The 12553-nt window shown below is 24.9% G+C and overlaps 1 protein-coding gene across 2 annotated transcripts in view; it reads left to right on the top strand.

Moving 5' to 3' along the window:
- Positions 1-12553, top strand: part of LOC122509109 (protein dopey-1 homolog) — a 62573-nt gene that overhangs the window by 21760 nt on the left and 28260 nt on the right. For both annotated transcript variants that reach the window (XM_043622902.1, XM_043622901.1), the window contains exons 9-13: positions 2220-2645; positions 2955-3265; positions 3576-3780; positions 6350-6751; positions 7545-7678. In XM_043622902.1, the coding sequence (XP_043478837.1) occupies positions 2220-2645; positions 2955-3265; positions 3576-3780; positions 6350-6751; positions 7545-7678 (1478 nt within the window). The remainder of the gene's footprint in view (positions 1-2219; positions 2646-2954; positions 3266-3575; positions 3781-6349; positions 6752-7544; positions 7679-12553) is intronic.

Genomic DNA, 12553 nt, shown 5'->3' with positions numbered 1-12553 from the left:
CTATTTCAATAAAATTTCACAAAAGAATTCAATTAGGTACCTATTTAAAAAGAAGAATACAATTATTTTCAAAAGTAAGAAAATTCTTCGCAAAAAATTCAATTATAGTCAAAAGTTTAAAAAAAATTCTCTTCAAAATTTCAATTATTTTCATAAATAATAAAATTCTTTTCCAAAATTCAATTATTTTCAAAAGTTTTAATAAAATTCTTGGCAAAATTTTAATTAATTTCAAAAATTTTCTTCAATTCAATGATATTAAATATTTACTATTTTAATAAGATTTTCCAAAATAATTCAGTTATTTCGAAAATTTTTTAATAAAATTCAACGCAAACATTTCATTATTTTCAAAAATAATAAAAATTTCACAGGAAATCAATTATTTACAAATTTTTTATAAATTTCTTCGCAATAATTCAATTATTAAAAAAAAAAATAAAATTTCTACAGGGATTCTATTATTTTCGTAAATAATAAAATTCTTTTTTAAAATTCAATTATTTCCACAAATAATAAATAAACTCATCCTAGAATTTCAATTAATTTTAATACAATTCCAATTAAATTCCTCGAAAAATTCAATTATTTTCAAAACTTTTAATAAAATTCTTGTCAAAATTTCAATTATTTTCAAAAAATTTTCTCAATTCAATCAAATTTTTTACAAAGATTCAATTATTTTTAGTACAATTTTAATATGATTGCTCGAAAAATGAAATTATTCTTAAAAATTTTATTGAAATTCATCAAAAGAATTTTAATTACCTATTTAAAAATTTGATGATAAAATTCTTTTTTGAGAGTTCAATTTTAAAAAACATTCAATTCTTCAATATATTATTTATTTTTATATTTAAATAATTGAATTCTCGTAAAATTTTCTAATAAAAATTGATTTAAATATGAATTTCAGTTAAAATTTTAGATAATAATTGAATATTATACTCTCTAAATTTGAATTAGTAAAAATGTTTTCTAATTTGAATTAGTTACTGTTTTTTTGCTTTTGAATTAGCAGATTTTACTAATAAATAGTCATTTCTACTAATTTAATAGTAAAATTGACTAATTCAAAAGCAGAAAGTCAGTCACTAATTCCAATTAGTAAACATTTTTACTAATTCAAATTTAGAGAGAAAGTATTATAGCGTGAATTTTTAGAAATAATTGAATTTTGAAAAGGTTTCAAATTATAATCTTTGAATGTTTGAAATTTTTATACTTTTAACTAAAAATTGTGTAGATTTAATTTTTTTGAAAAAGTTTAATTGAATTTTTTTTAATATTTCAAGTTTTATTTTCTAATATATATTTGATTGAAGAATTTCCGAATAATCGATGAAATTTCTTAAAATTGAATTGTAAACAAAGGGATTTAAAAATTTTCAAAGAAATTTTTCAAAAATTACTAAAAATAATTAATTTAAAGAAGAATTTTAGTTAAAAATTCTGAAAAACAATAATTGAATTGAAGTGATGAAAGTAATTTTGAATAAGTTACAGTAACAAAATTCTTATAATATAAAATAATGATTTTATCACTCGGTCATTTTTAATTATTATAAAACATAAAGATATCGATTGCTCCGATTCGAAGACTCGGAGTGATCCATTTCTTCATGTTTTATAACAATTTTTTATAATTTGTTTAATTTCAAAAAGGTTTGAATTTGAATCTTTTGAAGAATTTTAATTCCTATGGAAAAACAATTAAATATTTATTTAAAAAAGATAAATATAACAATGCGGAATACAGTATTATATGAAAGTTTCATGTATTTGTAAAAATTTAGTGGAATTATTTAATTTTGTAAAATATAAATGTAGTTTTAAAAACCTGGAAAAATTCTGTTTTTTATCCTTGAAAACCTGGAAAAGTCAGGGAATTTGAAATGAACAAAAGCGTGATATTCCTGAACAATGAAGGAAAATTATTATTTTACAAAAAGGACAATTTGATAAAAAGATAAATTTTAATACAAAAAAATTCTAATTTATAAAAAAAATTTTTAATTTAATTATCAACTATAATAACGGTTTTTCTGTAAACCGTAAAACTGAAAATTGATAAAAATACGCAGAAATTTCACAATTTACCAGTTTTACAGATTTTACTATGAAAGTAGTAAGAGTTGAATTAAATTTAAAACATTTTTCTTTTATTATTAAGATGAAATTAATGAAATTAATAAAATTATTCTTCTTTTAATGTTCAGTCTGATGATTCGATGCAATTGGATACGGACGTGAAGCGAAATTCGGGTGTTGGAGTTCACAATCTCCATTCTCATATGCTGCTTTATTGTGGCGTTTACGATTCAGAAAGAACACTCTATGCTCTTCGTACATTAAGAAATGAATTGTTAACGAACGCGAGAATGTTTCTGTGCGCTGCAGCAACAACTGGCATTGCAAATAATACAAAAAGTACAGCACTACTCAATCTTCTTGCGAGACATCGAAAAAGTATATTTGGACGAAGTTTTTATGGCGATGTGGCGAATACAGAATTTTTAGCAGCCTATCGAAGTAGCATGTATTTGGAAGTATTATTAAGTGTGTGCCTTTACTTCGCGAGAAGTTATTATCCAAATCTTGGACAAATGCGTCTCACTCAGGAGGAAATCTCAGGGAACAGACAAGTATGAATTTTCTGGAATTACAACTAATATTAATATGAATATTTCTATTTCTTGAAAATATTAATTAAAATTAGATAAATGCGACTATTCATCAATTTGTTACTTATTTATTATCATTTACTTTAATTAATTGATAATATTTGTTTTTTATTTCAAATTTGCTTCAAAAAGAGTAAAAAATATAAAGATTAATTAATTGAATTGAAATGATGAAAATAATTTTAAAGAAGTTACAGTAACAATATTCTTATATTATAAAATAATAATTTTATCATTCGGTAAATAAAAAATTGTAAATTTTCTTTGCAGGTTCAATTATCGAGTGTCGAACTTTTGACACTTATCTTTTCCGAATTGATTCCAATTGCACGCGAATCTGGCAAGGGATTCAGTTGTTATATTATAGATCTTCTCACGAAATGTAAAGTGCAAAAAGTCGCCCTTCATTGTCTTGCCTCGAGTGTGTTGAATATGAAGAACGCCCAAAAGGACAATGAAGACGCTTTCACGTTCACCGAGGAAATTGTTGCTTTCAATGATCCACAAGCTGAAAACGATGTTAATAAATGTAAATGCAGAGCCAGCGATCATACCGAAGCTTTTCAAATGCAACTACTAAGGTCAATTTTATTAATTTTCGTTTCTACATTCATTTTTTGATGTCAATGAAAACAAAATTCTTAATCCACAATTTTATAATTAATAAAAATTTATTTTCTGCAAAATACAATTTAAAATTGGATTACAAAAACTAAATTAAAAATAAATTTTAAAAAATTGAATTAAAGTTCCATTCTAAAAAAGTTAATGAAAATTAAATTACAAAATTAATTTAAAATTAAAATAATTTCTATTAACAACTAAAAAGAATGGGTTTGGATTTTAGAAGAGAATTTGGTAGAGTTTTATTTAAATAAAGAAATATTTCAGATTGATGCTTTCACTAATAATGCTCGAACATCAAATTGGCGCACAAAAGGGAGAAGAAATCGGATCATCGAATTTGCCAACAACTTTATCATCTCCTTCACGTGTACCACATAATCTCACTGGAAATACTTTAAAGTACGTTACAGGTTCACCGATTCCACAACAACCAATGTTTCTTGCCAGTATTATAAGCGCTTTAAAATTGGTAAGTTTTTTTTCTTTTTCATAATATTATTTTTTAACTTCCCCCATTTATAGACAATTTTATGTCCCTAATATTTTGAACGTTTATATGAACGACAATATTTTTGATAGCTTGAAATGAATAAAAATTTGATTTTCTTTATAAAAACTCAATTCTTATAACAAAGTAAATATTAAATTTACATTTAAATTTTATGTACATTTTAATTTTTCATATGTTAGTGTAAAAGCAGCATTAAATAACATTTAAAATAACTTAATCTCGAAAGAGAGAGAATTAAAATATCTATAAGTTAAATAATTTTAAAAAGATTTAAATTCAAAATTTTGTTTAAATATTTAAAATTAAAACGTTTTATTTAAAATTCTAAAAAAATAGATTTTAAAAATATTTCAGTCCTAATTTTTAAGGGAACATTCTAGTCAAGGATCAGGGAAAAAGTCAATAATTTTGTTTGGAATCAGAGAAAAGGAAAACAAAATTAAATTTTTTGTGGCAATCCTGAAAAAGGAAATAAATTTTTAGTTTCTGATTCCCAGGCCTCTGATATTATTACTTTTTTTCGAATTATTTTCAATATTTTCGATTACATATTTCAAAAAATTCAAATACATAAATAAAATAATAACATTTTAGAATTATTTTTAACATTTTGGAGAAAAAATCATGTTCAAAATTTTTAATTAATATTCTTCAAAAAATTAGTTAGTTTTTTTTAGATTATACAAAAATTCTTTTTAGAAATTCAGTTATTTTCGAATTATTACATTACAATATTTATAAAAAACGAATTCTTCAAATTCTTTTATCATAACTAGCAAATGATACGCGCGGAACGTGATATTCAATTTATTATTGTTATGCAAATTACAAAATTTTTTATTTTCAAATATAAATTCTTGAAATAATTTCATAATCAAAACTTAAAAAATTCACTTATTAAGTACAAAATTAATTATTACTGTTCACATTTTCAAAAATTTTAATAAAATTTCACGAAAGAATTCAATTATTTTCTAAAACTTTAATAAATCCTAAACAATTCAATTATTTTTTTAAATAGTAAAACCTTTACAAGAATTCAATTATTTTCAAAACAAGAATTCAATTAATTTTATAAATAGTAAAATTCTTTGCAGGAATTCAATTATTTTCAAAACAATTTTAATTGAATTCCTCGAAAGAATTTAAATTTTCAAATATTAATATAAAATTAATTTATTTTCTAAAATTTTAATAAATTCTTTGGAACAATTCAATTATTTTTATAAATAGTAAAATTCTTCGCAAGAATTCAATTATTTTCAATACAATTTTAATAAAATTCTTCTTCATAAAATTCAAATGCTTTCAAAATTTCCAATTAAAATTATCAAAGAAACTCCATTACTTTAAAAAAAAATTCAAAGAAATATTTCAAAAGAATTTAATTAGGATTTTTACAAATTTTAATAAAATTCTTCGAGAGAATTCAGTTATTTTTCTAAATAATAAAATTCTTTGAAGGAATGCTATTATTATCAAATTTTTTGATAAAATTCTTTGCAACAATTCGATGATTTTCAATAGGTACATTAATTTTAAAATTGAAAATATTTGAAAAAAAAATTATAAAAAAGTTAAGAAACAAAAAAGCAAACAACAACTAACTTCAAACTACGAACAGATTACCGGAACATGTACTTTATTATTATTTTTTTAAGATTCAATTACCTTCGAACAAAGTAAATTAAAATTTTTTAATATTTACTTTTTTAGATTTGTTAAAATTTTGGAAAAATAATTTTTAATGAAAATTCTTTAAAAATTTGATTATTTTTAAAATATTTTTTAAAAACTCAATTATTTTGAAAAGATTTGATCAAATTTCAATAATTTTTCATAGATTTTACCAAATTTCAATAATTTTTTAAAAGATTTTACTAAATTTCAATTTTTTGGCCATTTTTTAATTGTATATAATTGTAAAAATATTGTTTTTCAAAAATTATTTAGAAATATTTTTAAAAAAATTTAAGAATTTCTTTATTAACATTTTCGAAAATATTCTACCTTAATATCTTTAAATAGAAAAATGGAGTTTCAATTATTATAAATAATTGAATTTTTGTACTGAAATAATTGAATTATTGTCGAAGAACTTTAGGAAAATTATTAAAAATTAATAGGTATAGATTTTTTAGAAATTATAATAAATTTCAAAAGTTGAAATTTTTTAAATTTTATTTCCCGTGAAAAAAGAAATATTTAAATATTTGTTTAGCAAAATTATTCGAGTTTTGATTAATTGAGTTTAGAAATCTGTGAAGAAGCAGGGAAATCCAAAATAAAATTTTTTGTGACAACAATGAATTAAGTAAATGACTTTTTTTTCTATATTTAATTGACTAAAGCGACTTTTTTGTCTCGTTAAAATCAATCCGAGGCCTGGATTCCTTATATAAATTTTAAGTAAATTATTGAATTGTAATTTATGTACTAAATAATGCAATTGATATAAATTGATAGTTTAATAAAATTAGAATTAATTCATTGAATTAATTTTTTTCTTCTTGCATTTTTTCAACAGGATCACATGAGGCATTTGCATCAATATTGGACGACACTTGTAACGTCGAGTCTTCCATTTATGGGGTCTTCATTGACGCACATTGTCACTTCAGTGATTCATCGATTGTGCTGCAATATCGAGCAATTAGCGTCTTATTATGTTAATGAAGAAGCAGTGTCTGTTACAAAAATGGAGAATTTAACTAATGTCGAATGTTGCTTGCCAGCCGATTACACAGTGACGCATCTAGAAGCTTTGACATTTCTTTTGCATTATTGCCTGTTGGATACTTCGCAGCAAATTGGATTTTCATTTAATCATCCATTGAGCGGTGCAATTCAAACTGGCGTCTCGGGCGTTAAACCGGGACAAATCTTCAATAATTTACTACATGTCTTTATGCCCAGTCCACTTTCGCCGGTAAAATTCAATTTTACTTATTTCCTTCACTTATCACCCACTTTCTTTTGGAAATTCCAATTTTAAATTAAATATTTTTTTCATTAAAACCAATATCAAATTTTCAAAAAATAAGTGCGTGTTGATAACTGGGCGCAAGTTACAGCTTCTTGAAAAATATTTAACGTTAAAATTTAATTTTCAAAACTAAGTAGATGCTAGTTTTAGCTTCATTTTTTTCTGTATCGATCTGTTGAAAGTTGGAACAATTTTTTGCTATTTTAAAAGTTCTGTATTACTTTTATTGATTTTTTTATTTTAATACTTTTATTGATTTTTTCATTTCATTACTTTTGTTGATTGTTCTGTTAATTTTTACTTGAAAATTTTAGCATTCAACCAGGGTTTTATTTAACAATTTTATTATAAATTTATAGGAGATTCATTATTTTTGGAATTTTTTATTTAATTTGATTATTAATTTGATTACTAATTCAAAAATAAAAAAATTATATGAAATTTAAATTCAGTTTAAAATGTATTTTTAGAAAATCTATATTAATAATAATCGTTGTATTCCGGTAATCTGTTCGTAGTTTAAAGTAATTTAATAATTTTTCTTTATAAATATTTTCAATTTTAAAATTAATGTAATTGAAAATCATCGAATTGTTGCATAGAATTTTATCAAAAAATTTGATAATAATAGAATTCTTTCAAAGAATTTGTTTTATTTAGGAAAATAATTCAATTCTCGTGAAGAGAATTTATAATAATTTATATATATTTAATAATTTTCTTTTTTCTTAATTAGGATCTTGGAGCGACAAATAAAACAGGAACCAGTGAGCAACATTCGCACGCGAGAAGAACTGCCTTGAGTCATTTGCCGCGAATAATTGCTTCTCTTTCGGCCTTGTGGCAAGCGGTTCTAGCGACGAGAGACAAGTAAGTTATTTTCAATTTTAATATATTCTTTTATACTCAATTTTACTTACCAACTAATTAACTTTTTGTATTTAGAAAAAAGAGAACAATCAAATAGTAAGAAATGAAACAGAAAAATTGCAAATAATTTCATAAATAACACTTACAAATTATATCTTTGTATTGATAATTATTTTTCCTGTTTAATGTTAGTATTTTAATTTTTCAAAAGAAAATGAACCAAGTAGTAGTCAAAGTAGTTGTATTTTTCTAATCATTAATAATTTACCTTTGAAAAATACTAGCCACATTTTATTAAATTTTAAAATCAAGTAGAGAAAATCCAATTTTATAAAAAGAATATTCAATTTTTCCAGCTCTTAACAATAATATTAAGAGCTCAGTGGGAAAATATTGTTACAAACAAACGTTTAAGAGAAAGAGAAAGTTTTCTTCCAATTTCAAGTAATTAACACTAACTTCTCTAAAAAAATAAAAAAATGCTGATAAAATTAATTATTGAATCAGTAGTTTCAAAAAATAAATAGAAGTTAATGAAAACTTCTATATGCAAGGTTTAACTAAAAATATCACAATCGACGAATCGATCCATAAGGTAATACTTTTAAACTTTGAAAAAATTATAGCGACAAACGAAATTTTTAACAAATCGATTAAAATATTAAGCACAAAAATTTTCAGAAATTGTCATATCAACCACAAAGAAAAACTAAAAAATTAGAGTTCTATTGTGGTCCACGAATTTTGATTTATTTATTTTTATAAATAACAATAATGATAATTTATATTTAAAGACAATAATTAAAATTCATATTTAATTATTGGTAGAAATGGAATTTTAAAATGAAATAATAATAATGTTTTTTTTAATAATTATTTTATTTATGGAAAAAGAATGTACTTTTTACTTTAACTAAACGTTGGCCTTCGGACTTAAAAAGTTAAGAGAGAGAGAAAGCATCCTCTTCCTAATTATCAATTCAATTAATTGGATTGAAGCCCATATAATAATGGAAGGGAAATTATTTCAGAAGTTTTATAAACTACCGAAAAAGAAAGGAATAAAATAATTAAAAAGGGTATTATAAAAAAATTGTATTACGAATTATTAACATTATTAAACATTAGTATTTAATAATCATCATTACCTTCATTAAATACACAATTAGACAAAATAAAAAATTTTAAAGAATAAACTTTATAATTCAGAGTTTCTTACATTCTTGAAATCAAAATAAAACGTTTGGATTACTCCTTACAAAAGCTGAAAATATCGTTCACAACAGATTGTTATCCATTTGACCTCAGAAAAAGTATAAATATTATATCATGCTTAAGAATCAACAAGAAAAAATTTTCATTTTTGAAAAGCTACAATTATACAAAGATAATTTATAAAATAACATCTATGATCTGTTATCAACTTATTTTTTTTGTAGGTCAATATAAATTTCTACACATTTCCAGGAGTTCAGAAATATTACTTGTAGAAAGTGGATGTTAACGGAAGAATTTAAAACATTTTTTACAAGTCATATTGCTACAGAAAATTTTGATTTTTATAGTTACTGTTAGCGACATTAAGTAATCATTATCACATTCCCCATAGTAATATTAAAGTTAAATTAAATTAATTAAATTAATAAATTAATTAATAAAAAAATAAATTAATTAAATTAAAATTAAAATGTCGCTAAAAATAATAGTAAGCATTGGAATAATATTCTATATCAGAGTTGTAATAGGGTATAATGATGACAAATGGATAGAAAGTTTTTCTAAAAGTATTCAGAACGATCAACAAATACATCAGGTTACATTTTTAATTGACGACAAAATTGCATCATCAATCAAACTTCACGATAAGTTGATTCAAAAATTGAGCAGGAACATTCCAGTTCGAACAATTGGTATACCAAGATCAGGAAAACCATCGACATCGGATTTTATTACGCATAATCCACGAATTTCGCTATTTATTCTGACGGGTTCGAACGATGATCCTCAATTTTCAAGATCATTTGATTTTCTGACCGAATTATCAGAAGCAAAACGACGACCAAAATGCTTGCTACTTGTTTACCAAAAGTTTACAAATTATCGGCAATTTTTTGAATCTCTCTGGGAGCAACAATTTCTGGATGTTACTGTCATTGAGGTCGGTAAAGTTATTAAAAATTTGAATGATACCCAAAAAGGTTATTCCAAAAATGCTAACAAAGTACTTCAGTACAATCCTTTTTCACAAAAGATTACCAACCGAAAGGTGACTGCTAAATCAGTTTGGTTTCCAGAAAAGCTAAAAAATATGCATGGCTATCAACTAAAGGTATCTTTGTTACCAGTTCCTCCAGACGTATTACCGAAAAAAAATTTGTCAGTCAAGAATGTTGGATTATCGATCTCGAAAATCGAGTGTTTGCAAGAAGTGATGAACTTCACGCTCGTGGAATCAACACTTTCAGAATTTGGTAATCTGACGTGTAAAATAGAAGGTAGCTCGGGTGTTGTTCGAGCCCTTTTTACTAATGAAGTTCAGATGATGGGCTTAGAAAGATTTAGAGGTTTGTGCAATGGCAGAGGCATTGAATTCAGTAAAGGTTTGCAAACAATTGATTTTGCACTGATTGTTCCTCTGATAAGAGAAGACAAACAATCAGTAAAATTCGAGAAGCAAATAATGAATATCCTATTAGTGATGATTTTGCCTCTTACTTTGTGGATCCTTTCAAGGATTATGCGACTTGAAAAGCGAAACTGGAAAATCGACTACTTGGTACGAATTGTTTTAGGAACATCCACACCAGAAGAGCCGACAAAAACAATAGAAAGAATAATTTTCGGAACATTTCTTATTGGATGTTTCATGTTCTCATCGGATATTTTTTCTTCTATAACGGAGGCACAATTAGAAACAGTTTCAACATTCAAGTACGAAGCTTTGACCGATGTTCTTAACTCGAATTTATTAGTTATGATTACATCGAATAATCTAGTTGCGATGGAAAACACTGTTGATGGCGTTGAGCAACAAATTTTGAAGAAAGCTAGTACTGCATATTATGATGATGAATCTATATGCTTGGATCATTTAGTGAAATATAAAAATACTTCTTGCATTGTTGAATTTGGAAAAGCTGAATTTATCCTTCAAAATTTGTCAAACATTGGGCCACAGGCTGTAAAATTTTTAAAGGGTAGATTTCTGAATGGACCTGCAGCAACTTTTCTTGGCGCTGGTTCGCCTTATGCTAGACGTATGGATCAAGTGACTCAAAGAATTATCGACAGTGGCATTAGTAATAAATGGAAGGAAGCATATACTCAGAGAAATAACAATTTAAATGAAGTGACATCCAGTGTTTCTAGAGAAGCGAAAGAATTTAGTCAGCATCAGCTCCTTTCTTTCATTCTTCTTACTGGATTCTTTTGTTCGTCTCTTATTTTTATTTTGGAATTTGTGGTGCATTATTTAAAAAATTAGTTTTGCAGAAATTCTTTCATTTTCCATAATAAAGTTACAATGGCGAATGGGAGTATTACGTTATTCGAATCAAACATTCTGAATATTATATCGTTTTGAATTTGTTGAAGCGCTAACATTCATCCTTACTGATTAATAAGGTTAAATACGAAGAGAATTTTGAGTGTAAATTATGAGCTTATCTTTGCACACACTTTTATTAACCTATTATATTCTTGATGTGCTTCAATTGGATCTGCACGCAGATTATATGCAACATAACATCTTTAATAGTGTTTCTGAATATTTAATACGATGTATTGAAGAAGACAAAAGTCTGCAGTCTTTTGACGTCCTGTGGAAATTATCAAGCATACAGTATGTATTCTGTGTTATTCAATGTCTCTCTTGTAATCTTCATTAACCCTCCATCCGTCGCATGGTATATGAGAAGTTTTCCCACCCAGTTTCTTTTTTTATTTATAACTATTAAAATATAAAAAATTATAATTTATCTATATTCTCAGTACCTTTCACAACACTCTTCTTCTTTATATTAAAAAAATTTTTGTGTTTTTATTTTTTTGTTATTGAATTTGATGCAAAGTGAGGAAACTTCTCACCGTGCGACAGACAGCGAATACTCGATTTCATTTGTCATTTATTTTTTATTTGAATAATAAACAGAAAATGAAAGTTAATTTTACTGACAATAGGTTCTTTATAAATTTTTATGAACATTAAGAAAAAATTTGGCATTATATAACAATTTTGGACTAATTTATGATGGTGAGCAGTTTGCTCATCTGCGACGGATCGCGGTACAACTCTCTGAGTTAGGCTAACCCAGAGTACCTTCTAAGGATTAAGATGTTTTATGTCCACAAATTTGAGAGAGATATGTGTATTATTTTCATACTTTTACGTTGTAGGTCAATTTTTCAATATAAAACATTTTCTATCTCAATAGTTGACCTTATAATATTATCATACTTGCAAATTAAAAAGGAAAAATAATTTGTAAAGTAATATCGATTATTTGTTATCAATTTAATTCTGGTATGTTTTTGTATAAAATGTGTGCATTCAAACACATTTGCAAAAGTAGAGCATTGCTTGCCTGAACTAAATTTTTACAGAAGAATTTTGCTATTGATACTTTTAAACTAAATTTTGATTTTTGAAATTACAGTTAGCTACACTGAGAGACCTTTGGGTCAGCAGCAGACTTTCGATAGGCTGCTACTGACCATTTTGGTGGTACGCTACAGGACTATACTTTTGGGTTGCTGCGGTAAAATCTTGAGCGCGTGACAGTCCCAAAGTTGTTCAGCTGCAAACCAAAGGCGGCATTCCCACTACTTCGGTGAGCTGCTAACCAACTTTTGGGATTGTCACGCGCCCAAGATTTT

Source organism: Leptopilina heterotoma, unplaced genomic scaffold (genome assembly GCF_015476425.1).
Source record: "Leptopilina heterotoma isolate Lh14 unplaced genomic scaffold, ASM1547642v1 Lhet_6, whole genome shotgun sequence".
Classification (NCBI taxonomy): Eukaryota; Metazoa; Arthropoda; class Insecta; order Hymenoptera; family Figitidae; genus Leptopilina; species Leptopilina heterotoma.
The sequence above is the reverse complement of the archived record's forward strand: the minus strand, read 5'-3'. Positions and strand labels throughout refer to the sequence as shown.